The sequence below is a fragment of the Lolium perenne genome, chromosome 1 (genome assembly GCF_019359855.2).
Source record: "Lolium perenne isolate Kyuss_39 chromosome 1, Kyuss_2.0, whole genome shotgun sequence".
In the NCBI taxonomy this organism is placed as follows: domain Eukaryota; kingdom Viridiplantae; phylum Streptophyta; class Magnoliopsida; order Poales; family Poaceae; genus Lolium; species Lolium perenne.
The window spans coordinates 130,817,155-130,843,880 of NC_067244.2; the positions used below are offsets into that span (position 1 = coordinate 130,817,155).

Sequence of the window (26,726 nt, forward strand, 5' to 3'; positions counted from 1 at the left end):
CTTAACAAAGCAATCTTTTGTCCGGCTCGAAGCTCCGCCTAATCCCACGGTATGATTGCTGCACCCTCATGGAGCTCTCACAGCGCTTTGGATTTTCGGCCGTCCGATCGAGCTGACGTGGCGCGATCTCGGCCGTCGTTCCGTCCAGGGCGCTGAGGCCCTCCCGCAGACCCACTTTTTATCCATGGGTCGCGAAAAGCCCCGCTCGGCCCGATCTCTCGCTAGCCCTCCACCAATCGCCACGCCCCCAATCGCTCCCCAATCCCCACTCCTCTGCCCGTCTCCTCCCCTTCCTCTCCCCTCGCGCCCGCATCCCCGCCGCCGCACGCCTCTCTCCCTCTCCTCCTCTCCCCTCGCCCGTCCTCCTCCTCTCTCCCATCGCCACCATATCTCGTCCCTACAACTCTCCATTGCGCCCGGGGCCGGCGAGGATCTTCTCCTGCACCAAGAAGCAGAAGGGGCGAGTTCGTGGGAGGAACGCCGCCGTCTTCAGCGCAAGCCGTCAAAGAGAGGAGGAGGAGGTGCTGTGGCAGCGCCTGGACTCGCTGGAGGCCGCCAGAGATCGAGGCGCCGCAAAGGAGATCGAGGTCGTCGGCGACGCAGGTCAAGTGCGAGGAGTGACCCGGTGTGGAAACCCTAGCTGCCATGGTCTCGTGCCCCCTCGAGCTCGTGCTGATTCACGTCCTACGGCCCCTCGTCGAGCTTGTTGTCGTCTTGCGAGCCCAGGTGAGCCGCCGCCAAACCTCATCCTTGGTCTCCCCTATTGCTCTGCTTCCATTCTTCCCTCTTTCTAGGTGGTGAAAGGTTACGTCATTTTGATTTGATCCCCACAGTTGCTCACATCAGATCTCCAGAAAATGATAATCAGATCTCCAGAAAATGTTAATGGTCAAAAATTGTTCGCCCACATAGATATTTATGAGATACTATTACAAGAGGAAGCTGAATGTGACTAGATGTTGACCACATGGAATAGTTTAAATAGGTAGTTTCCAAGATCATAACCGACATGAAAAGCCACTTCTTATAACTTGCAATCTTGAGCTCAGATATGATGCGTATTGGCTCAGTTATCTGTGCGTTTTTCTGCATCTTTGAAGTTTTATTTATAGCCTGAAGGTTTAATCTGTTGTAGTTGGTTGGCGATTTTATGTAAACAGTTGCAGGCCATTTTTATCCACTTCTCTTCATTCTCTTGGCAATGCCCACTTTTCCTTGTTCAATTTGGTGCTCTTTTTGTTATGTACAGGTTGCTGCTGAATTGGTTCAGAATCAATTACATACGTATGCTTCCACATGATTGATGATGTGCCGACAGGAGCGGTGTTAAATTTTTTTAACGGTCTTATTTCTATCTACAGATTACTAAGTTCACTGTGCAATATAAATATTCTGTATCTAAACTAAGTTACAACCTGTTTTCCTTCATGATGACAGGCTCAGAAAGTTGATGGTGGAAGGGCTGCTTGAATCAGATGCTAGATAGTTGCAGTCCTCTAAGGAAAACGGTTCCTACTGTAAAATGAAATTCTTGAGCGATAGGTATATATTGTTTCTTAAGACTGGATTTTATAGTTGTTTTGTCCATGAAGTTAATTGGTTGAATTATATATAGAACTTGCCTAAAATTTCCACTGTTTGCATTTTTCCAATATTAAGTAGCTACTCATGTACAATTTCATCGCTCATCTAAGAAGAAAAAGATCTATCATTCAAAAAAAAAAAGATCTAAACCTTCTAATTGTTAGGACTGATTTGAAAACTCGGATAAGATGTCTACCTTACAATATATATACAAATAAAAAATTATGCTACATGGAAACTCTAATTATCCTGCAACATCTTAGTATACTTTTGTCGAGATTTGATTTCTATCTGCGATTTATTGGGTAAAAATCTATAAGAGTGGTCTGGTATGCATAACTGAATACGTCCAGACCATCCAATGAAGTTTTATTATTCAGAAAAAGAGGTCCTTTTGCGTTGCGCACTATTTTTGCTCCTACTTGTGATGGCTTCAGTTTGCCTTGCGTTTGTTTTGCAGCTTGTAGTCGTGTTTGCTGTTATTCCTTTACTGTGTGCGGGAGGTGCTGCAATATATCAAGTAGTTATCCGAGTTACTTTTTTCTTTCACACTTCTCTATTTATTTTAACAAAATTGTTCTATATTTTTCTCTTGCTGACATGAATTTATCAATTAAAGGGTGCAGCTGTTCCATGATCCCCAGTTCGACGGCCAGCTTGAATAGCCGGCCCAGCACTATGCACTGGTAATATTGCTGAGAAACAATTGTTGATTAGAGATTCAATATGGTTTTTGGATCTTTGTTCCGTCGGAATACTGAGCATACACAGTGATGATTCATTGCTTGCTTTTTAAATCATACTTTATTATTCCCCCTTTTGACTATTACAGTGTGTACAAGCAAGGTATGGATTGAAGCAAAAGTCCTTAAACAAGCAACAAGTGATGACATGATCTCAATTTGCACTACAGGCTGGTCACCTTCTCCAAATTCTTCAAATGTTGTGCACTTAAGTGAAAATGAGGTGGGAATATCTCGACAAGCCATTCTGATGTGTATTCCATTGGTACTTTGTTCTATGCATCTCCACCAAATAACTCTATTTAGTTGTGTCCAGCTATTGTAGGTGATATCTAATATTGCTCTTCGCCATTCCACTCTACATAATTATATATCATGAAACACTTCAAGAGGTTTACTTTTTATTTCTTGGGGTGTTATTCTTTCCTAAATTTAGTGTACATTTTTATCTCCTTAAATGTTGGTTAATATCGAAATATGGATCCATACAGTTGTGGTTGGTTCTTCGGGAATTCACAGACATATTGTTTATACTTTGTCCTACATGTTATAGGATGTAGGTTGGTGTTTCATGAAACTCATAATCAGATATGGTGATTAAAACTAATGGTGCATTAGTATCTTATTAAACTATGGCCAGTCAACCATTTCTTGGGAATAGTGTTATATCATATCAATCACTTGCATCCAATGGTTTGAGGAGATCAGAATAAGGGTCTAAATAATGTGCTTGCTTACTATCCACTTGTACGTATACTAACATTGGAGTATGCGGCTCTGTTCAGCGATGGCCTTGATGGAGCTTTTCTGATAGTCTTGCTGGATATCTGAATTACTACTGAGTGATGAGTGATAAGTTTTTGTCCTTTCTGCAAAAAGAAGAAATTGTAAATTACTTGATATCATGACTTTTGTTTAGTACGGACTTAGTACAAGAATGATGATTTGTTGCGTTCAACTGTAGCATATTTTACCCTCGCTGATATAAATTTGAGGTTGCATGTTATATAAAAAGAGCGCCATGGTTATTTGAGACAATTTGGTAGTCAAAAGGAATCTGGTGTGGCTGCACTACCACTTTCTAGATTGAGGTTTTGTGTTTTTGTTTGTTGCAATTAGCAGCTTTTGAGTCTGTTCACCGTAACATGAGATTTATGCCACTTTGAATCAGTTAACCATGCTCACGCTAGGTGAAATTGGGTGATTTGCATTTATGATGGTTATTCGTGTAATCTAGCTTTTGCCTTTGGTTTATGGAAATGCTAAAATAAGAAAGCTAGAAGAGTTTATGTTTCTCATCTCACTTTTATTTTAGTGCTGGAATCAGCCTTTGGGCTTATTTTGTCCTCCAAAAGATATATGAAGCAATCAAGTATTTTCCTGGCAGAGGTGGCAACATCCATGTGTTCGATCTGTTGGCATGGAGTGTGGCACCTAGGCGGCTAGGCCCTGGATATCAATGGCGACGAGGAGCAGGTGTTGGCCATCGCTTGTCTGGTAGTGAGACACATGCGACTGGTACAAATGTAAAGGCCTCCTTCCTCGCTCTGCATTCATGTTGGTTTTTCTTCCCGAATCATTTTCCTATCAATGTTATTTTGGCACCACCAAATTGCTCACCTAGCATTTTCGATGAAGTTCTAAATGTGTTTTACCTTGTGGGTACAGGGATATTGAACCCGCTAACTAGAAGCATTTGGGTAGGTTGGTGCCTAAGGACCCTGTTGAACACAAAAGTATCCAAAGATAATTAGAGTGAGAACCTATCAATTTTGTTGCTTGATTATCATTATACATGTCTACTTCAAATATTGTGATATATCAAGGCGTCCTTTTGAGTTTAACTTTATATGTCCACTTAATTTACATTTTTTGTATTTATCAGACCAATAAAAGGCCCAAATTATAATTAAGACATACTTTTGTTGTGTGTGGCACTAGGCATTGAAGAAAAACATCCTACAGTTTCTAATGGTGTACCAGTTAACATTGTTTAAGTTTTTTTGGAACAAAAACATGGCCACCACCATTACAAACCTGGGTCTAAGGCAAATTAGTAATACTAAAGCTGGTTTTTAAAAGACAAGTTTGTCTCTTTTTTTTTTGGAATACTCTGCAGTTTTATGAACAGATCCTGGAACAAGCAAATGAGTGATCTGTTAATTTATTTTACTGCAGTAACCTAAATATCTTTTTACAAGATTCAGAAATCATCTGCTGCATCAGCTTTCCCTATGCGACACGGTGAACTTACTAAGAAATTTCAAACTTCTCACAGTCATGGAAGACACTAATATCCTGGTCCTGGAGATTCTCTTCATTTGATGGATAAGGTAGATGTTGTTGATTCCCCATGCTTAATGCTGTGTAAAAAATGCATGCTTGATTTCTTAAATAACAGAGCAAATGGCTTTCATAAATTCTTAAATCCCTATATTTTACAGTTATTGTTGTCCGAAAATGTTTGGTGAGCTCATGTATCTCACCAATGCAAATAAATTCTTGAATCCTGGATGTTCTATGCAAAACCTTTGCTAATAATGGAATTCTACATGAATTTATATACATAGAGATTGGGAAAGATTGTGCAAGATGCTACTGTAGCATTAAGATATTATTACCACATTATCTCCGATTTTTATCATCCACGTTGTGGTCAGATCCCTTTGTTCTTTGCTTGAGACTATATAGTTTGATTAGTTTCTTGCTTACTTGAAAAAAGAAATACCATAGATATTAGTGTTCATTATTTGTCTCGAAACTATAGAAAGTCCGTGCAAGAAGATCTTGCAAAATCTTTAGTATTAGGATATTATTAACATGTTCTCTCCGACTTTCGACATACAGTATCATCCACGTTGTGTTCAGGTCAATTAGTTGTGTGCTTGAGACTACATAATTTTATTAATATCTTGCTCACTTGAAACAAGAAAAGCTAGAGATCTTAGTGTTTATTATTTGACTCGAAACTATAGAAATGCCATATTCTATCCGTCTTGTATTGTTTTTTTGGGAATTGAAGTATGCTCTGACGTAGGATTTTTTTGTTAGCAATTAGCATAGTCCCGGTCGTAAATTATTACAGTGATGTTTTTGTTTCTTTGCCTATTTCCAGTTGACATGTAATATTTTGTGTTCATTGCCTTGTTCAAAATGCATTTGCTCATGTTATAACTGATAAAATTGTTTATAAATTCAGATCCTTAGTGCGATATTTTGTCATGATTTAGAACTAGGCAGATATATATTATTTCACAGATGGACGAACGGCTCAGAAATGACATGTGAGTCCTATCACAGCCTGCAGTCTAACACTGACGGCAGGAAGCCCAATGACATCCTCTTCTTCTCCCCTGGTTGTTGGAGGATGGCTCACAACAGCATGGAGCATTTAGCGCAGGCGATATTCTTTCTGTTTCTTCTGTTTTCTTCTTTGGTTCTTTCTTCTTTCACTTTATGGATTTCAATCGTTAGTTTGCACATGGTGAGATACCTATTTTCTTGAATTTTTCTGGGTTGTTTTGTGGTGCATGCTATAATTACTACTACTTTTAGGTTCTGATTTTCTTGCAGCGCTGATGAGATGGCACACATCTAGGAGGATGCTAAGCAATGTGGTGAGGAACGGTGGTTGACTGGTTGCTCAGCATTGGTAGTAGTGTGCCCTCGAAGTTCGACAGCGGGTGTCACTGATGTGGTAATGAAGAGTGGATAGGGAAGAGAAGAGGGCGGCTATGAGCTCATGTTTTTTAATCTTCATCTAAGGTCATGAGTCATCTCCCTTCTACCCACTGAAAATGTAATATTTATGCAATGTGTTATAATATAATTACATTTGTTGTGAGGCGTTTGCTTCATTTATGTTTCAGATGAAATCATTGTTCTATTGGGAAAGGATTATTTCTACTTCACTGGTTAGGGTCAAGCCATCTTCGAAGATGGCTCCAAGGTCATACGAGCTCCATTCGGTTAGTTTTATATCTTAACTGAAGCAAAATTTCCTTCTGTAGAATGCGTGTAACAAGAAGTGAAGCAAGTATCCTACGAATTTAGTTGGATTATCATGCTGATGTTGTGTTATTGCGTTCTAATGACTTTTTCCTTTCCGCACTTTTAGAATCACATCAAGAAACTAGGAGCTAGGCCAATCCTGACCATTGTACCCAGTTTTTTCTTTGCTGATTCCATATGTACTGACAAACTAGGGCCGCTGCTGAGCAGCTGAGACCTCTTCATTGTGGGCCCGGTGGTTGGCCAGGCTTCGCCTTCTCCATCCTTGCTTGACGACCTCGTCCTGAGCACAGCGGAGAACAGGTCGCCGGGATGGATATTGCAGCGGCTCGTCGTCTTCTCCCGCAGCTAGCCTTGTCCCTTTGCCTCCCCCTTTGGTTTGATTAACTAAACGATAGGTGCACCTACACTTGATCTCAGGTCTCGCTCTCAGTTTACCTCTAGCAGGCTCAAATATTTTTTTCTCTGTTCTTCTTTCCTAACGAACTTGCTATTTCAGTTCGCACAGGTTTATTGGACACGAACCCATACTTTCTAATCTGAATAAGGTGGTAGAGCTTGTTTTGCAGCCAAATATTTATTTCTGCATAAATTTTGTTTAGGTCATTGCAGTTGTTCATGGTCTACGAAGCAAGATTTTTTTCATTGTGCAATGACTGTTCTGATTCAGCCCAACAATTCAACCATGTGATCTTGGTTTACAGTGTTAAGAATTATTCAGCATGCTCTAAATTTTGGCGCGCTTCATCATTTTGAATTATTTACTGAAAATGAGCAAATGAGTCTGTGCACAAAACAAAATACTAATGTGTATTCATGGTAGCTTTGCAGGACAATCCTAGGGGAAGAGATCCTGAAGATCCATGTCAATCCGGGATGGAAGAAGGGCATGAAGATGAACGAGCATCGACACACAATCACTGCGGACCTGGTGTTCAGTGTTCACACAGGATGGCAATGGAATGGTGGTGATATAAGAGGTGCTCCTCACATGCCCTATTAGTACACACTATAGACATTGGACATGTGCAACCTGACGGTACCTGATGCCTATCGGATAATTATTCACTCTTTACTTAATGCTAATTATCATCGATGTTTCCAATTGTAGTATATAAAATAAACATTGACACAAACTTCACGGGATCGTGCGCCAAGGCGCACAATAAAATCTAGTTGGGATGGAGTGGGCTGCACCATGCACCTTCCTCAGCGGAACCTACCTAAAATCGACTTGAGAGCTACACAAGCTAAACACAAACCTGACTTGAAGCTCGGCGGACTTTTTGAATCAAGCTCGAGTCGCTTGACAAAGCTTTGCTTGGGAAAACTGCAAGTGTGATTCACATTTATCCGTGGACATCTCTGTTTGTTTGGCATAGTAGTGCGCTAGCTGCGTAGTGCGTAGCTATGCCAAACCCGCGCGAGACCACGCTCCAGATAGATAGAAGCAAAGCCATGCGCACGTGGGCAGGAAGCAGCAATTCGGAGTCGTCCTCGAGTAGCTAGCCAGCAGTAGAGCCCGAGACCACTCCAATAGACCCATTCATATATGAACACCTCTGTCGCTGCAGGATATGAATGCATAGCTCTGTTGATATTTAAATACAGCTGCATCATCGGTTGCTACTTAGGTAAATGCTTTGCCAACATATGTAGTAAAAAAAAATCCAATTGCATGAAACAAAAAATGTGCATTGTTATGGATCAATTTATCCATTTGTAATTAAAATATGGTGAAATATAAACTAAATGTAAAGCAGGCAATCTATCCATTTATCTAGATTATTTGCTTGCATGCTTGAGTTTGTGAAGAAAGACAAACGGAATGAATTAAGATGTGGATTTTTTCTCTAAAATTAAATAGATTTGACATTGCAAACAATTATTTGCACTTGTAGCATGTACGAGTATCATCCACGGACAGTCAGCTAGGAATCAGATAGCAATTCGATCCTACGTGTAGCATCCACACGCACATAGCTAGGACGGAAGGCAGCAGAACCAGTCACACGCGCACGGAGCAGACAACTTTCTCAAAAAAAGAAAAAAAAAAAAAGGCGCGGAGAAAGACCGAGAGCAGATCAACATCATGGCAGGAGGCTGCTCGACGCATGCACGTCTTGGCCTGCTCCTCACCACGCCCCGCCCTGGCCGACCCAGGAAAACGGTTCGTCGTCCCCGCACCACTACCACGACCCCATTGTGAACCATCTCCCACGTCTGTACCAAAACTGTGCAAGACCAACACCGTACAACCACTCATGCATTTCCACAAACATGTTTCGTGCGTACTCATCAAAGAGACACATTCCCTAGCAGGAGCGCCACCCTCAGCGTTCTCCAGAACCTCATCGACGCAATACACCTACCAGGGACTCACCCAACGCGCGGATGGGCGGACACCTGCCATGGGGGACACGGCGTTTCAGTTCCTCCACCGGGAAAGAGACGTTCGTGGCCTCGCACCATGGCCGAGCTTCTCTAGCTCGCAGGCGACGCGGATCAGGCTCGCCTACCGCTTGGAATACCTCCCCCGAGCGCGAAGTGGCACATGTCGCCGCGATGTCCTTCTGGCCTACCGGCATGGCCGACCATCCCTAGCTCGCGTGCGACGCAGATCGCTCTCTGCCGCCGCGACCACCTCTCCCGACGGGCGCCGCCGATGCGAGATTAGGGAGAGCTGAGGAGGGGGACTGGGGCCAGACAGAGCCAACACTGGTGAACAGGAACGGGCGGTGTATTCTGCGGTGGCAGGGCGTCTCGGGTGGTCTCGAATCGGAGCAGGAAGCTTAAGAGGAGGAGCAAGATCCAAGAGGGAATAGCACTTTGCACCACTTGTTGGAGCTAACGTTGCACAAAACTACAACTTGAGTTTTATTTTGCACAAAACCACAACTTGAGTTTTATTTTGCACAAAACACCACATTTTGCTGAAGTTGTTTGCAGAGAACACACTAGTAGTCATTAGCTAGCCTAATAGGCCATTAGCAAATTTGGGCCCACTTCCAAGAGCTCAAGTCACGCTCAAGGTGAGCGAATTGGTATGCTCGGACCAGTTCAACCCGATAGGAAACCCTCGACCTAGGCCGCCCACCCACACCAGGTTCTCCGACGGCGGGAGAGGTGGTGCTTCGACGACAGGAACGCGGGAGCCGGAGGAGTTTCCCCCGACCACGAAATTTTTGGAGTCGGACAACCTAACATCGACTCGTTTGGAGTTGAACCGGCCTCCAACAAGGCAGATACATGGGTGGGGCTAGGGGAAGCAGCGAGCCGCACGTGGCCCACCAAATCTCCAACTATATGGCTAGGCTACCCCCGATTAGTCCCACTCGGGTCTGTCTTCCCCTTCTAATCGGGTTCCTTCTTCACGATGGAGTATTATTTCTGCAAATTAACGAAAATGAGTATTATTTATGAAAATAAAGAAAAATGTATTACTAAGAAAAATCGCATCTCAAGGCACCCAAATTGGTCTGCTCAGACCATTTTTTGGGAGTATTTTCTAGTCTAGCTTATTTGTTGGAAAAAATTGCACATATATTTAACAGTTTGTACAAGACAGAGAAATGGAATTTGATTAGATTGTACAGGACAAGTTAACCACAAATACTTAACAAGCATACATTTAGGTTCGAAACGATGCACATTAGTTAGCCTAACCTAATGTATTTGACTTATTAAGCCCAAAATTGCTACTAAAATAATTCAATGACCCTGATGCACATGCATTAGGTATTCAGGTACCACGTATAGAGCTCCACCCCTAGCCCCCACCCATGTCTCTGGCTTGTTGGAGGCCGGTTCAACTCCAAACCAGTCGATCTTAGGTTCTCCGGCTCCAAAAATTTCGTGGTCGGGGGAAACTCCTCCGGCTCCCCCATCCCAGTTGTCGAAGCACCACCTCTCCCGCCGTTGGAGCACTTGGTGTGGGTGGGCGGCCTAGGTCGAGGGTTTCCTATCGGGTTGAACTGGTCCGAGCATACCAGTTCCCTCACCTTGAGCATGACCTGAGCTCTTGGAAGTGGGCCCAAATTTGCTAATGGCCTATTAGGCTAGCTAATGACTACTAGGGTGTTCCCTGCAAACAATTTCAGCAAAATGTGGTGTTTTGTGCAAAACAAAACTCAAGTTGTGGTTTTGTGCAACGTTAGCCCCAAGAAGTGGTGCAAAGTGCTATTCCCTCAAGATCCAATAATAAGACCCAAACGGGAGCCTAGTATGCAATTTGGTGGGAGGGCAAAACGGTCCAATAAAAAGTTGGACGAAACTTTTGGCAGAAACTGGGGTATATATAGAAGATTAACTTCAGTGGGAGGCAAGTGTTGAGTTCAGTGGGAGGTCAACAAGCGTTTCTCACCTCATCCCTGTTGACCTCAACTGTGTTGAGTTGAGAATTTTGGCTTGTTTGGCAGACCGTATGAGTTGAGAAATTCTGAGTGGAGAAGTTGTTTGGTTCTCATGTATGACCTGAGCGGTGCTATACTAAAATAAAAAGCAATTAGGTCCCTAAATACAAAACGAAAAAGCAATCGGGTCTCTGAATAGAAAACTTTAAAAGCAATCGGGTCCTGTAATGTTGGGCTTAGGCTTGAGGAGTCGCCGCCGGTGAGAGGAGCAGCCGCGGGAAGGTTGAGCCTCTCCTCCTCCGTGTGTGGTGAGGGCAAGTTGGGTCGTCGAGGCCATCGTCGCGCGAGCACAGCTGCGGTGCGAGATGCAGCCATGGCCCTGGACGCCGTCATCGCGCTCGGTGCGCAGGGAGGCGGCGCTCGCGTGGGAGAGGAGGCGCTCGGTGGTAGGAGGCGGCGCAGGCGCTCGGTGCGCAGGGAGGAGGCGCTCACGTGGGAGAGGAGGCGCTCGGTGGTAGGAGGCGGCGCAGGCGCTCGGTGCGCAGGGAGGCGGCGCTGGCGCCTGATACGTCTCCAACGTATCTATAATTTCTTATGTTCCATGCTACTTTTATGATGATACACACATGTTTGATACACACTTTATGTCATTATTATGCATTTTCTGGAACTAACCTATTGACAAGATGCCGAAGTGCAGTTCTGTTTCTCATTGCTTTTGGTTTCAGAAATCCTAGTAAGGAAATATTCTTGGAATTGGACGAAATCAACACCCAGAACCTTATTTTTCCCGGAAGCTTCCAGAGAGCCAGAGAAGGACCAGAGGGGAGCCCTGGGGGCCCCACACATGGTGGCGGCGCGGCCAGAGGGGGGGCGCCCCCCTGGTGTGTGGAGCCCCTAGAAACCCTCCGACTCTTCGCCTATTTAAGCCGTCCTGACCTAAAACTTCGAGGGGAATAAGCCACGGTACGAGAAACCTTCCAGAGCCGCCGCCATCGCGAAACCAAGATTCGGGGGAAAGAAGTCTCTGTTCCGGCACGCCGCCGGGACGGGGAATTGCCCCCGGAAGGCATCTCCATCGACACCACCACCATCTTCATCGCCATCGCTGTCCCCCATGATGAGGAGGGAGTAGTTCTCCCTCGAGGCTAAGGGCTGTACCGGTAGCTATGTGGTTAATCTCTCTCCCATGTACTTCAATACAATGATCTCATGAGCTGCCTTACATGATTGAGATTCATATGATGAGCTTTGTATCACTATTAATCTATGTGCTGCTCTAGTGATGTTATTAAAGTAGTCTATTCCTCCTCCATGATGTAATGTTGACAGTGTGTGCATCATGTAGTACTTGGTATAAGCTATGATTGTGATCTCTTGTAGATTATGAAGTTAACTATTACTATGATAGTATTGATGTGATCTATCCCCCCTTTCATAGTCTGTCGGTGACGGTGTGCATGCTATGTTAGTACTCGGTATAATTGCGTTGGTCTATCATGCACTCTAAGGTTACTTAAATATGAACATCGAATGTTGTGGAGCTTGTTAACTCCGGCATTGAGGTGCTCTTGTAGCCCTACACAATTAATGGTGTTTGTCATCCAACAAGAGAGTGTAGAGTGGTTTTATTATGTGATCATTGTTGAGAGTGTCCACTAGTGAAAGTATGATCCCTAGGCCTTGTTTCCAAACATCGAATCTCCGTTTATTTACTGTTTCGTTGCATGTTTACTCGCTGCCATATTTTATTCAGATTGCTATTACCACTCATATTCATCCATATTACTTGTATTTCACTATCTCTTCGCCGAACTAGTGCACCTATACATCTGACAAGTGTATTGGGTGTGTTGGGGACACAAGAGACTTCTTGTATCATGATTGCAGGGTTGTTTGAGAGGGATATCTTTGACCTCTTCCTCCCTGAGTTCGATAAACCTTGGGTGATTCACTTAAGGGAAACTTGCTGTTGTTCTACAAACCTCTGATCTTGGAGGCCCAACACTGTCTACAGGAATAGAAGCGTGAGTAGACATCAAGCTATTTTCTGGCGCCATTGCCGGGGAGGAAAGGTAAAAGGCACTCACACTCCGGACCCCGGCAACTAAGCTATTTTCTGGCGCCGTTGCCGGGGAGGTAAGGTAAAAGGTATTCACATCCTCCGACTACTAAGCTATTTCCTAGCACTGTTGCCGGTGTGTGAGTGCTCGAAGCTATTTCCTTTAGATCCTGCAATTGCATCTTTTTGTTTCTTGTTTTTATTTTCACTAGTTAGGCATAATGGAAAGTAACAGTGAGCTTTTTAAGCTATTTCCTGAGTTAAGACATGGATTGTTTGATGCGAAAATTAAAAAACCTATGCAACCTTATTTGCATGCTAGTAGTGATATTAGTATGAACGCTTTGAACACCATTGTTGCTAATACTATAGAAAGTTCTAAGCTTGGGGAAGCTGGTTTTGATGAGCATGATATTTTTAGTCCCCCAAGCATTGAGGAGAAAATTTTCTTTGATTATACTTTGCCTCCTATTTATGATGATTATAATGATAGTGGTCTTTTGGTGCCGCCTACTATGGAGGATAAATTTTATTATGATTATACTATGCCTCCTACACTTGATGAGAATAATAATGATGGCTACTTTGTTGAATTTGCTCCCACTACAATTAATAAGAATGACTATGCTTATGTTGGGAGTAATAATTATTTTATGCATGAGACTCATGATAAGAATGCTTTATGTGATAGTTATATTGTTGAGTTTGTTCATGATGCTACTGAAAATCTTTATGAGAGAGGAAAATATGGTTGTAGAAATTTTCATGTTACTAAAACACCTCTCTTTTTGCTGAAAATCTTGAAGTTGCGCTTGTCTAGTTTTCCTATGCTTATTGCATTATGCCTACATGATTTGTTTATTTACAAGATTCCTTTTCATAGGAAGTGGGTCAGGCTTAAATTTGTTTTGAATTTGCTTTTTGATGCTCTCTTTTGCTTCAACTCTTATTTCTTGGGAGTGCATCATTAAAATTACTGAGCACATCTTAATGGCTATAAAGAAAGCACTTCTTGGGAGATAACCCATGTTTTTATTTTACTTCTGCACTTTTGTTTTATATTTGAGTCTTGGAAGTTGTTACTACTGTAGCAAACTCTTCTTATCTTTATTTTATTGCATTGTTGTGCCAAGTAAAGTCTTTGATAGTAAGGTTGATACTAGATTTGGATTACTGCGCAGAAACAGATTTCTTGCTGCCACGAATTTGAGTAGTATTCTCTGTAGGTAACTCAGAAAAATCTGCCAATTTACGTGAGTGATCCTCAGATATGTACGCAACTTTCATTCAATTTGAGCATTTTCATCTGAGCAAGTTAAGTGCCCCAGAAAAATTCGTCTTTATGGACTGTTCTGTTTTGACAGATTCTGCCTTTTATTTCGCATTGCCTCTTTTGCTGTGTTGGATGGATTTCTTTGTTCCATTAACTTTCAGTAGCCTTGGGCAATATCCAGAAGTGTTAAGAATGATTGTGTCACCTCTGAACATGTGAATTTTTGATTATGCACTAACCCTCTAATGAGTTTGTTTTGAGTTTGGTGTGGAGGAAGTTTTCAAGGGTCAAGAGAGGAGGATGATATATGATTAAGAAGAGTGAAAAGTCTAAGCTTGGGGATGCCTCTGTGGTTCATCCCTGCATATTTCAAGAAGACTCAAGCGTCTAAGCTTGGGGATGCCCAAGGCATCCCCTTCTTCATCAACAATTTATCAGGCTTCTTCTATTGAAACTATATTTTTATTCCGTCACATCTTATGTACTTTACTTGGAGCGTCTGTGTGCTTTTATTTTCGTTTTGTTATTCTCTGAATAAATTCAGGCTTGTGTGGGAGAGAGACACGCTCCGTTCGTTCATATGAACACTGGTGTTCTTAGCTTTACTTTAATGTTCATGGCGAAGGTTGAAACTGCTTCATTCATTGTTATATGGTTGGAAACAGAAAATGCTGCATGTGGTAAATGGTATAATATCTTGAATAATTTGATACTTGGCAATTTTTGTGCTCATATAGATCATGTTTAAGCTCTTGCATCATATACTTTGCACCTATTAATGAAGAACTACATAGAGCTTGTTAAAATTTGGTTTGCATGATTGGTCTCTCTAGAGTCTAGATATTTTCTGGTGAGGTGTTTGAACAACAAGGAAGACAATGTAGAGTCTTATAATGCTTACAATATGTTCTTATGTAAATTTTGTTGTACCGGTTCATACTTGTGTTTGCTTCAAACAACCTTGCTAGCCAAAGCCTTGTACTGAGAGGGAATACTTCTCGTGCATCCAAATCCTTGAGCCAAAAACTATGCCATTTGTGTCCACCATACCTACCTACTATATGGTATTTCTCCGCCATTCCAAAGTAAATTACTTGAGTGCTACCTTTAAAATTCCATTCTTTGTCTTTGCAATATATAGCTCATGGGAAAAATAGCTTAAAAACTATTGTGGTATTGAATATGTACTTATGTATCTTATTTCTTAATAAGTTGCTTGTTGAGCGGTAACCATGTTTCTGGGGACGCCATCAACTATTACCTTTGTTGAATATCATGTGAGTTGCTATGCATGTTCGTCTTGTCTGAAGTAAGGGTGATTTATCATGATCAAATGGTTTGAGTGTGCATATTTTTAGAGAAGAACATTGGGCCGCTAACTAAAGCCATGATCCATGGTGGAAGTTTCAGTTTGGACAATTAATCCTCAATCTCTTATGAGAATATTATTTGTTGTTGAATGCTTATGCATTAAAGAGGAGTCCATTATCTGTTGTCTATGTTGTCCTGGTATGGATGTCTAAGTTGAGAATAATCAAAACCGAGAAATCCAATGCGAGCTTTCTCCTTAGACCTTTGTACAGGCGGCATAGAGGTACCCCTTTGTGACACTTGGTTAAAACATATGCTATGCAATGATAATCCATGTAAATCCAAGCTAATTAGGACAAGGTGCGGGCACTATTGGTAATCTATGCATGAGGCTTGCAACTTATAAGATGCCTTATACATAACACATATGCTTTATTACTACCGTTGACAAAATTGTTTCTATGTTTTCAAAATAAAAGCTCTAGAACAAAAATAGTAATCCATGCTTCCCTCTGTGAAGGGCCATTCTTTTACTTTATGTTGAGTCGGTTTACCTACTTCCTTCTATCTTAGAACCAAACACTTGTGTCAACTGTGCATTGATTCTTACATACTTGTTTATTTGCATTCATCATATTACTTTGTGTTGACAATTATCCATGAGATAAACATGTTGAAGTTGAAAGCAACCGCAGAAACTTATATCTTCCTTTGTGTTGCTTCGATGCCTTTACTATGAATTTATTGCTTTATGAGTTAACTCCTATGCAAGTCTTATTGATGCTTGTCTTGAAAGTACTATTCATGAAAAGTCTTTGCTATGTGATTTAGTTGTTTAGTCATTGTCTTTACCATTGCTTTGAATCACTTCATTCATCTCATATGCTTTACAATAGTATGATCAAGATTATGATAGCATGTCACTTAAGAAATTATCTTTGTTATCGTTTACCTACTCGAGGAACTAAGCTTGGGGATGCTGATACGTCTCCAACGTATCTATAATTTCTTATGTTCCATGCTACTTTTATGATGATACACACATGTTTTATACACACTTTATGTCATTATTATGCATTTTCCGGAACTAACCTATTGACAAGATGCCGAAGTGCCAGTTCATGTTTTCTGCTCTTTTTGGTTTCAAAAATCCTAGTAAGGTAATATTCTCGGAATTGGACGAAATCAACGCCCAGAACCTTTTTCCCGGAAGCTTCCAGAGAGCCAGACAGGGACCAGAGGGTAGCCCTGGGGGCCCCACACGTGGTGGCGGCGCGGCCAGAGGGGGGCGCGCCCCCTGGTGTGTGGAGCCCCCAGAAACCCTCCGACTCCGACTCTTCGCCTATTTAAGCCGTTCTGACCTAAAACTTCGAGGGGAATAAGCCACGGTACGAGAAACCTTCCAGAGCCGCCGCTATCGCGAAGCCAAGATTCGGGGGACAGAAGTCTCTGTTCCGGCACGCCGCCGGGACGGGGAATTGCCCCCGGAAGGCATCTCCATCGACGCCACCGCCATCTTCATCGCCATCGCTGTGTCCCATGATGAGGAGGGAGTAGTTCTCCCTCGAGGCTAAGGGATGTACCGGTAGCTATGTGGTTAATCTCTCTCCCATGTACTTCAATACAATGATCTCATGAGCTGCCTTACATGATTGAGATTCATACGATGAGCTTTGTATCACTATTAATCTATGTGCTGCTCTAGTGATGTTATTAAAGTAGTCTATTCCTCCTCCATGATGTAATGTTGACAGTGTGTGCATCATGTAGTACTTGGTATAAGCTATGATTGTGATCTCTTGTAAATTATGAAGTTAACTATTACTATGATAGTATTGATGTGATCTATCCCCCCTTTCATAGTCTGTCGGTGACGGTGTGCATGCTATGTTAGTACTCGGTATAATTGCGTTGGTCTATCATGCACTCTAAGGTTACTTAAATATGAACATCGAATGTTGCGGAGCTTGTTAACTCCGGCATTGAGGTGCTCTTGTAACCCTACACAATTAATGGTGTTTGTCATCCAACAAGAGAGTGTAGAGTGGTTTTATTATGTGATCAATGTTGAGAGTGTCCACTAGTGAAAGTATGATCCCTAGGCCTTGTTTCCAAACATCGAATCTCCGTTTATTTACTGTTCTGTTGCATGTTTACTCGCTGCCATATTTTATTCAGATTGCTATTACCACTCATATTCATCCATATTACTTGTATTTCACTATCTCTTCGCCGAACTAGTGCACCTATACATCTGACAAGTGTATTGGGTGTGTTGGGGACACAAGAGACTTCTTGTATCGTGATTGCAGGGTTGCTTGAGAGGGATATCTTTGACCTCTTCCTCCCTGAGTTCGATAAACCTTGGGTGATTCACTTAAGGGAAACTTGCTGCTGTTCTACAAACCTCTGCTCTTGGAGGCCCAACACCGTCTACAGGAATAGAAGCGTGAGTAGACATCAGCGCCCTGTGCGAGGAGGCAGCGCTCGGTGGAAGCAGGCGTCGCTCGCGTGGGAGAGAGGAGGACAAGGGGTGCGAGGGGGGAATGAACGGGTCGGGTGGGGGTTGTGGGGTGCGGTGGGGGCCCGAAACAGTGTTTCGCGGGATGAGGAGAGCCCGGGCGAGGAGGGAAGCTCGATTTGAGCTTCGCTCGTCAGCCTGGCTCTGAGGCGTTTTTCGTATGAGGTCGCCAGTGCTGGGAAGGCCCGACCCGACCTAACAAACATGTTCTCTCTCAAATATCTCGGTTGAGATGGGAAAATCTGTGCTCCCCCGGGCTACCAAACACACACCCAGTGTCTGAGGCCAAACCTCTTGAGATCAGAGAGGAGGCCTCGATCCTCCGTTAGTAGGAGCCTTGACATGTAAGCAATTTGAGGATTCTAGCCAAACCAATATCTACATTTAAAATGACATGTAAGAGCATCTCCGGTCGCGTCCCCCAAACCGTCCCCAAACGGCGCCGGATCGAGCGTTTTGGGGACAAGTTTTGTTCGTGTCACGTTTGGGGGACGTCGCTCCCCAGTCGCGTCCGCCAAAGACCGTCACCAATGAGGAATTAAAATAGTTTACATTCAAAAGAGATCGTTCCCGCCGAAGTCGTCACGATCAGAGTAGCGGCGATCAAAGTACTGGGCACGCGACCATATTAGAGGTCGACGATAGAATTAAAAGAAGGGGTTGCTGTAGGGCGATGCCGACGCCGACGGCGCATCCTGAATCGACGTAGGCCCGTCGTTCACGATGAACTCGTCGTGATCTGCCCGGTGTACATGCTCCATCGCCGACGTCGAGGCAGAGGCCGACGCAGGTGTAGTAGCGGATGCATCTGCCAGCTCTTGCTCCGGGGTCGGGGCCGCTGCCGTTGCCGCTGCCGCTGCCTGGGCCGCCGCCTCGGACTCCGCTTTGATGTTGTCGAGGATATGGCCTTTGAAGAAGTTGTGCGCCCCTCGCGTCCGGGGAGACATTCCTTCTATCGACGCTCTCAGCAGGGACATGTTCTCCTCTTGCCTCTTGAGCAGCGCCGCACACCTTTCCTCGTCCTTTTTGTGGCGGTAGAGCAAGGTCGAGGAGACCTCGACGAGGCACTGCGTGAGCGACGCCTGCGTCTTCTCGACCGACGCAGCGTCGACCAAGGCGGCCTTGGCAGCCTTGTTGCCGCTAGGGCGCCCTGTCGATGTTGCCAGCGGCGCATCCAGATCAATGGTGTCTTTCCCCTTGGACAACGAAACGCGCGTCAACATCCATTTGTGGTTCATCTTGAGCTTGGTATAGCAATGCATCAGCGTGGTATAGCAATGCATCAGCGCGAACGACTTATGCCCATCCGAGTTCTTTCGGTACAAATCCATGGCCTTGTCAAACTAACCAAAGGAAGAGCAATCATTTCATCGAACACATTGTAGGCGCTACGGATTATGTAAGAAAGAGTCGTACCAGTTGGGCGATGTCGGCGCTGCTGTCGCCTCTGGTCTCTAAGTCATGATGGAAACCATGGAACATGTTCACCGACGCCTGGATGATGGCCCATCGCGTCGACATTGCCTTTTGGCTCCTCTTCATTGTCACTTTGTTGTATTCGCCTTCATGAGCTTGCGCTCATCGAACTCGGCCTTGATCCTCGCCCAATACTCCCCGTATTTTTGGTTGGCGCCGATGATGGAGTCATGGCTCACCGCCGCCCACGACTCGCACAAACATTGATCCTCTAGAGGCGTGCTGGTGAGCGTGCGCCGCCAACGCCTTCTTCTCCACCTGCGCCACCCTCCGTCCTTTCTGCTCCGCCGTCGACAACTTCCGGCGCAGACAGTGTTGATGCCATTGATCATCGGTCCAGCCTTCCAGCTTCTTCTTCGGAGCCGGCACCTTCCGCGGCTTCGCGAAGGGCGTCTTCACCCCTTTTGTCCCATTGCCCGGCGGCTTCTTGGTCCCTTTCTTGGCTATTTTTTTGGGGGCAGTCGGTGGCGCCATGGATGGGGAGAGGGTGGCGGCGGGAGGGAGAAATGCGCGGCGGGAGAGGAGCGATGTGACGGGAGAGGCGCGATTTGGCGGGAGCGGCTGACGAATTTTCTCTGTGCCGCTGACGCGTTGGGCCCCCGTCACTTCGCCTCGCTTTTCGGTGTGTCCGGCGTCCCCGGAGCGTCCCCTGTGGGCCGGGGACGGGCTCGAGGCACCGGACACCGTATCGGGTCGCGCCCGACAAAAAGAGGCTTTGGGGGACGCGGCTGAGAACGTTTTTTTGTCCGACGCGCCCCAAATCCCTTTGGGGGACGCGACTGGAGATGCTCTAAGAAATTTGAGGATTCTAAAAATTCTGAGCAACTTTTCAATTCAAATGGTGGACTAGTAGTTGCAGGTGCACGAGTTCATATAACAGGGTGGCTGCCTGTAAAGGTATAAACCCAAAAGTCTAGGCTACGTGTTAGCTTAGTTATCTATGCGACCACGGCAAAGCAAACAGTCAAATTTCACATTCTTCTGTATACCACTTTTCTCAATAAACAAACAAAAAGCTTTAATTTCACTGAAATATCTGAGCATTTCCCGACATGCGACAGTTCCCTTTTGCAATTAACAGAGGACAGAAATACGACACTGATGAGTGAATCTTACGGGGAATAATAATACATGGGGATTATGATGATGATGCAGAAGGTGGTGTAAATTAATTAATAAGGGAAACAAAAATGCCTTGCTTGCCTCCCATAATTCTTCCTTCCTTTGCTTCCTCTCCTCTCCTTCCATCTTCCTCTTGTTAGGAAAGAGACATTGACAGAGAAACGCGCACAGAGAGCATAATTAACTTGCTTCCATCTCCATCTTCGTGCCCTTTCCTTCTCTACCCAGCCTATATATTGCTACCATGACGATCATTGCCCAACACCACCATCAAGCTACACCATCCAGGCATCCACCCGCAACTCAGCCATGGCCTCCTCCTCCATGCCCGGCGGCGTCCTTAGGAGGTCCGACAGCGTCGCTGACATGATGCCGGAGGCGCTGCGACAGAGCCGCTACCAGATGAAGAGGTGCTTCCAAAGGTACCACAAATAATCATTCCCGCCCTCCTCCCCCTAGCTCTTCATTTCTTTCTCTGAAGTCTACATAAGCACTCGTGGTGATCGATCAAATGCTTCTCGGCGATCTGTTTGCAGGTACGTCTCCAAGGGCAGGAGGCTGATGAAGAACCGGCAGCTGGTGGAGGAGCTTGAGAGGTCGGCGGATGATGACAAGCTCGAGAAGGCCAAGCTCGCTGAGGGCTTCCTCGGCTACGTGATCTGCTCCACGCAGGAGGCTGTTGTGCTCCCGCCTTTCGTTGCCTTCGCTGTCAGGACAAACCCCGGTGTCTGGGAGTACATCAAAGTGCATTCCGGAGACCTTTCGGTGGAGCAGGTCACGCCAGCGGATTACCTCAAGTGCAAGGAGACCCTCTTTGATGACAAATGGTACTGCATTACACACACAAACCTGCCACTGCACGTAGCCTGAACAAATTTAAAACCCAGACCCACCTGCTGTTTTCTCCAGGGCACGTGATGACAACTCGCTCGAAGTCGATTTCGGCGCGCTGGACCTCTCGACACCGCATCTCACACTGCCATCATCCATCGGGAACGGGGCGCAGTTTGTCTCCCGGTTCATGTCTTCGAAACTGAGCGGCAAGACGGAGAACATGAAGCCGTTGCTGGACTACCTGCTCACGCTGAACTACCGTGGTGAGGTAAGCATATCAAACTGACCATCCATTCGCTAAGCTTGATGGTAGATTTGCTAGCTGAAATGAGCTTCATCTTTCCTCCCTGTCATGCAGAAACTGATGATCAGTGAAACACTAGATACCGCTGACAAGCTTCAGACAGCGTTGCTTCTCGCAGAGGTCTTCCTCGCCGGCCTGCCGAGGAACACACCGTACCAGAAGTTTGAAACAAAGTAAATAATAGACCATCTTGTAAGCAGAGATAGACAAAGATCGAAACCAACAAAGCATTTATATACCTGATCGATATGTTCGCTGGCCATTGCAGGTTTCAGGAGTGGGGATTGGAGAAAGGATGGGGTGACACTGCCAAAACGTGCAGAGAGACACTCAACTGCATATCTGAAGTGCTCCAGGCACCAGATCCTGTCAACATGGAGAAGTTTTTCAGCAGTATGCCATCGGTTTTCAACATTGTGATCTTCTCCATCCATGGTTACTTTGGTCAGGAGAAGGTCCTTGGGTTGCCGGATACCGGCGGTCAGGTATAGTGATCATTAGCTTACACTGGCAGATACAGAACCCCGAATCCACAATTATTCATGCTTGAGAAAGAAGCCAATGGGTCGTAATTTTCTCGACAGGTAGTTTACATCCTGGACCAAGTTAGAGCTCTAGAAGAGGAATTGTTGCAAAGAATCAAGCAGCAGGGCCTGAATATTACTCCGAAGATTCTCGTGGTAAACTTCGACCGTCTTCATTAAACTAGGCCTACTAAACTGACAATCCTGGAATGGAGCATCTGACGATCATGTTGCAGTTAACAAGACTTATACCAGAAGCAAAGGGCACCAAGTGCAACGTCGAGCTTGAACCGGTAGAGCACACAAAGCACTCAAGCATCCTCCGCGTACCATTCAAGACTGATGATGGGAAAGATCTTCGCCAATGGGTTTCCCGGTTTGACATTTATCCTTACCTGGAGAGATATGCCCAGGTATGTCAGCTAGGAATTTTCTTGGTATTGATAACACATCATGAACTGGATGCAACACCGAGAACAAACTCTTACCGCGGTGATTTCAGGATTCTTCGGTCAAGATTCTTGACATACTGGAGGGAAAACCAGACTTGGTTATCGGCAATTATACTGACGGCAATTTAGTAGCATCCCTCTTGTCAAGCAAACTAGGAGTCACCCAGGTGAAAATGAACCATCAAAACAGAGCACTGTAAGATGTTATTCTGCTCCCAACCAAACTTGACACTACAACAAATCATCTTATCAATCAACAGGGAACAATTGCGCATGCTCTTGAGAAGACAAAGTACGAGGATTCAGATGTCAAGTGGAGAGAAATGGACCAGAAATATCATTTCTCCTGCCAATTCACTGCTGACATGATCGCCATGAACACTAGCGACTTCATCATTGCTAGCACCTACCAAGAAATAGCTGGAAGGTCAGTCAGTCTGTAAACTAAAATCATCTTGCCCAACGAGTCACATCGCATACTGCTGATCCAACAATTCACTGATAAAATTCAGCAAAGAGAAGCCTGGCCAGTACGAGAGTCACTACGCGTTCACGATGCCAGGACTATGTCGCTACGCCACAGGCATCAACGTCTTTGATCCCAAGTTCAACATTGCTGCCCCTGGTGCCGATCAATCTGTTTACTTCCCCTTCACAGAAAAGGAGAAGCGGCTGACAGATTTGCACCCCCAAATAGAGGAGCTACTCTACAGCAAGGAGGACAATGATGAGCACATGTAAGTATATATTCCTTGCAAAAGATTTTAATTCTTAATTGATGATATTAATTGCTAAAAACTGTGAACTCTGATATGATCAAATCAGAGGGTACCTAGAGGACAGGAGCAAGCCAACCATCTTCTCGATGGCAAGGCTCGATAAGGTGAAGAACATCACCGGGCTGGTCGAATGGTATGGTCAGAACAAGAAACTCAGGGATCTTGTCAACCTGGTCATTGTTGGGGGGCTCCTGGAACCTTCACAGTCAAAGGACAGGGAAGAGATCGAGGAGATAAACAAGATGCACAGCTTGATAAACAAGTACCAGCTCAAGGGACAGATCCGTTGGATAAAAGCACAGACTGAACGTGTGCGCAACGGGGAGCTCTACCGTTGCATTGCAGATACCAGGGGGGCCTTCGTTCAGGTACACTGGCAGCTTAAGGGTTATATACACTTGTGTTCCTGATACATCAAGTATGAAATTCAATCACTGGCTATGTGACTGAACTGTGCGTCTTTCAGCCTGCACTGTACGAGGCATTTGGACTAACCGTCATCGAGGCAATGAACTGTGGGCTACCAACCTTCGCAACAAATCAAGGAGGGCCTGCAGAAATCATTGTCGACGAGGTATCAGGCTTCCATATCAATCCACTCAACGGACAGGAGGCGAGTGACAAGATTGCAGGCTTCTTTCAGAAATGCAAGGAGGACCCCATCTACTGGAACAAAATGTCCACTGCTGGACTCCAGCGCATCTATGAGTGGTACAATTACACACTGCTCTCTCTAGAACCTATATTCATACAATCAAATGCACTTATGGACACAACATGTTTTTTGTTCACAGATTAATTGAACTATGCCTTCTCTATGATTGTAGTTACACATGGCAGATTTATGCAACTAAAGTTCTGAACATGGGATCAATGTACGGCTTCTGGAGGACTCTCAACAAGGAGGAGAGACAGGCCAAACAGCGGTACCTACAGATGTTCTACAACCTTCAGTTCAGGCAGCTGGTGAGTTCAGAACCAGTGCAAGACCAACTAAACAGAATCCAAACCAGTTTTCACCAATGTCATTTGTTATTACTACTGTTTTTCAGGTAAAGACTGTCGCGAAACTGGGCGAACAACCCACACAACCAGTGGAAAGCATGGCAGCTGCTAGGATCGTGCCAAGGCCAAAAGAAAGGCATGGCCCATTCTTACGAAAATTACTGAAGAGAGGGCGTGGAAGCAACTGAACTGACCCGATTGCTGTTTCAACACTGCAGAAGGCCGCAGACAAGGATTCAGAGGTGAGGGTTCTCAGCAAGCATCACTGCATCAGGCTGAAAAACAGCAAATAGAAGGATCAAGTCACACTAGCATTTATTGATTAATCCATGGATACTGTATTTGTGCAGGATTGCAAGCAACTTACTCGGATCGGTACTCCCAACCTCCAACTTCTGTAAGGATGCAGCTTGAAGGTGAAGACCAAACATCATAAACCAGAACTGTGCTTATTGGAGTTCTAATTGAACTGCAATTGTCCATAATGGTTGTGAGAGTGATACAAAGAGTAAAGAATCTTCTGTGAGAATCTTCAGTGTAAAAAGAAATGTGAGACCAAACACCAGTTTGACTCGTTATGCATCTTATAACAGCAAGGAAAAGACTAATAAGATACTAGCATAAAGCAAGTGAAAACAACAGCTGCAGAGCAGAACTAGCAAAAAGTGTCAGAAATAACTGCAGAAAATTATTTGCAAACTTACACTTTACACCTCTTCAATGCACATTTGTCGTCGATGTTGGCAGGATAGGGGCAAGTAATTAATAAAGCAACAAAGAGAAGAAAGTCACGCAAGCCGTCATTTGAATGCTCATGTTTCAAGATTCAATGTAGATGGTACTTAAACAAACATAGACCAGCATAGTACACCACATGTGATAGCTACTGGCAGATTATTAATGTCATGTTCACATAATTACAATGACAAGACGCAACACACACAACGCCAACATAAGAAGCATTTGAGCTCGCCCATCGCAGGCCTAGCGTCAATAGTACAAGATGACGTTCTTCACACTATCCTTCAGAGCTGGAAGAGGCCTAACAGGTGCTTCACCATCCAAGTAATAGGCAATAATTAATCGACGGATTATCAGTGATGTGTAGGAATATACTCAAAATTGGAGATTGATGTGATTTTGATTCTGTTACATGGAAACTCTGTTTACAGAAATGCTGGGCAGGATATCCTACAATACTCTATGCTGTAAGTAGCACAGCAACCTACAACTATCTTTGTGGCTGTCCAAAACAATGCAATTTTGCAAAGAATAATGAAGCTACAGTATCTTCAACCAAGCAATGTATTAGGGGCTATCCTGTAAGAAAGACTCAGGCTAAAGTTCCAGCTTCTGGCTGCCCAACTGGCTGAGCATGATCGCCATGTCCATTCCTTGAGTCATCGTCGCCATAGCCAGTTCATATGGGCATTTGATGGAGAACCCAGTCTTGCCTGCCTTCTTCACTTTCCTCATGCAGTTTTTGAACTTCTCATGGCATTTGATACTCATCAGACCTGATGAATTTACGCAAGAAAAAGGAACCATGAGATGGATTCAGAGCACCAAGTCTTAACAACTTAACCTGTGTGTTACTCTCCTTTGCAGCGAAAACATCATCTTTATTATGTTTCAACAAAATTGATGAAGATACATGAAGAAATAAAACCATAAGAATGTGGGAATGGCACTGACTGATCTTTAGGAGGTCATAAATCGTTTGAATATAACAGTGACATGAAAGGAGTGACCAACAATATGACTTGTCCCAAGGTATTCTGGTGGATACTACTGAACATGGATTTATCTAGTAACTAGTAAATTAACCTCATACAATTTACTACTGGGCAACAATAAGATCAACAAATCAACCAAAAACTTCGGCTCTTATGATCTATCTCTAGTGTCTACACAAATGAGGAAAGTGCTGTGTATGGATCATTCGTGGTTGGTTGCATTCCCAGCTTGGAATCACCGATCCAAGACTGAACTTAGTAATACTACCTTTCTTTTCAACGCAGTAGTCGTGGTCGCGGCAGCAGGCGTCGAGGTCGTCGCAGGGCTCCTCCCCCTCGCACCCGCTCCATCCCACGCCGCAGAACTTCCCGTACCGGATCCCCACCGCTGCATCAACATACCTGGATCGTCAGATCAGAGATTGCAAGATCGGTTGCAGATGAGGATCGAGGGGACGCACAGTCGCAGTTGAGGCTCGCGCACGAGCGGCTGCACGGCGGCGGAGGCGGAGCAGACGCGGCGGCCGAGCCGAGCAGGAGGAGGACGAGGACGACGGCGGCGAGAGGCGGCGTCAGCATCGCCATCGTGATTGGTGGTGGAGATTGTCGTAGTGGCATTTGCCTGTGCTGGGCCTCG

At 44.6% G+C, this 26,726-nt stretch overlaps 2 protein-coding genes and 3 long non-coding RNA genes across 6 annotated transcripts; 3 read left to right on the forward strand and 2 right to left on the reverse strand.

Moving 5' to 3' along the window:
• The first annotated feature begins 55 nt into the window (after positions 1-55).
• LOC127293803 (uncharacterized) lies at positions 56-2,650 on the forward strand. Its single transcript, XR_007846169.2, has 6 exons — positions 56-726; positions 1,250-1,342; positions 1,438-1,542; positions 2,045-2,104; positions 2,204-2,270; positions 2,417-2,650. It is a non-coding gene; the product is annotated as an uncharacterized lncRNA (long non-coding RNA).
• Positions 2,651-3,610: 960 nt separating this feature from the next.
• LOC127302399 (uncharacterized) lies at positions 3,611-7,474 on the forward strand. 2 transcript variants are annotated; one of them, XR_011742458.1, is made up of 6 exons: positions 3,611-3,853; positions 3,996-4,082; positions 4,606-4,660; positions 5,628-6,092; positions 6,197-6,295; positions 6,533-7,474. It is a non-coding gene; the product is annotated as an uncharacterized lncRNA (long non-coding RNA). The 2 variants fall into 2 exon arrangements; XR_011742457.1 differs by having other exon boundaries at positions 5,628-6,295.
• A 12,860-nt stretch (positions 7,475-20,334) lies between these two features.
• On the reverse strand, positions 20,335-22,736 carry LOC127302428 (uncharacterized). Its single transcript, XR_007852893.1, has 3 exons — positions 22,606-22,736; positions 21,833-22,512; positions 20,335-21,728 (listed from the first exon to the last, which is right to left on the reverse strand). It is a non-coding gene; the product is annotated as an uncharacterized lncRNA (long non-coding RNA).
• LOC127302408 (sucrose synthase 7) lies at positions 20,747-24,931 on the forward strand. The gene is made up of 16 exons (XM_071818592.1): positions 20,747-20,877; positions 20,992-21,282; positions 21,365-21,557; positions 21,648-21,766; positions 21,862-22,078; positions 22,178-22,273; positions 22,354-22,530; positions 22,620-22,736; positions 22,830-22,996; positions 23,082-23,306; positions 23,395-23,716; positions 23,815-24,059; positions 24,176-24,314; positions 24,401-24,489; positions 24,572-24,595; positions 24,704-24,931. Exons 1-16 carry the CDS (start codon positions 20,765-20,767, stop codon positions 24,765-24,767), a joined length of 2,598 nt encoding a protein of 865 aa, XP_071674693.1. The 5' UTR covers positions 20,747-20,764; the 3' UTR covers positions 24,768-24,931.
• Positions 24,932-25,451: 520 nt separating this feature from the next.
• LOC127302422 (probable phospholipase A2 homolog 1) lies at positions 25,452-26,707 on the reverse strand. The gene is made up of 3 exons (XM_051332886.2): positions 26,551-26,707; positions 26,358-26,477; positions 25,452-25,870 (listed from the first exon to the last, which is right to left on the reverse strand). Exons 1-3 carry the CDS (start codon positions 26,705-26,707, stop codon positions 25,692-25,694), a joined length of 456 nt encoding a protein of 151 aa, XP_051188846.1. The 3' UTR covers positions 25,452-25,691.
• Positions 26,708-26,726: the final 19 nt, after the last annotated feature.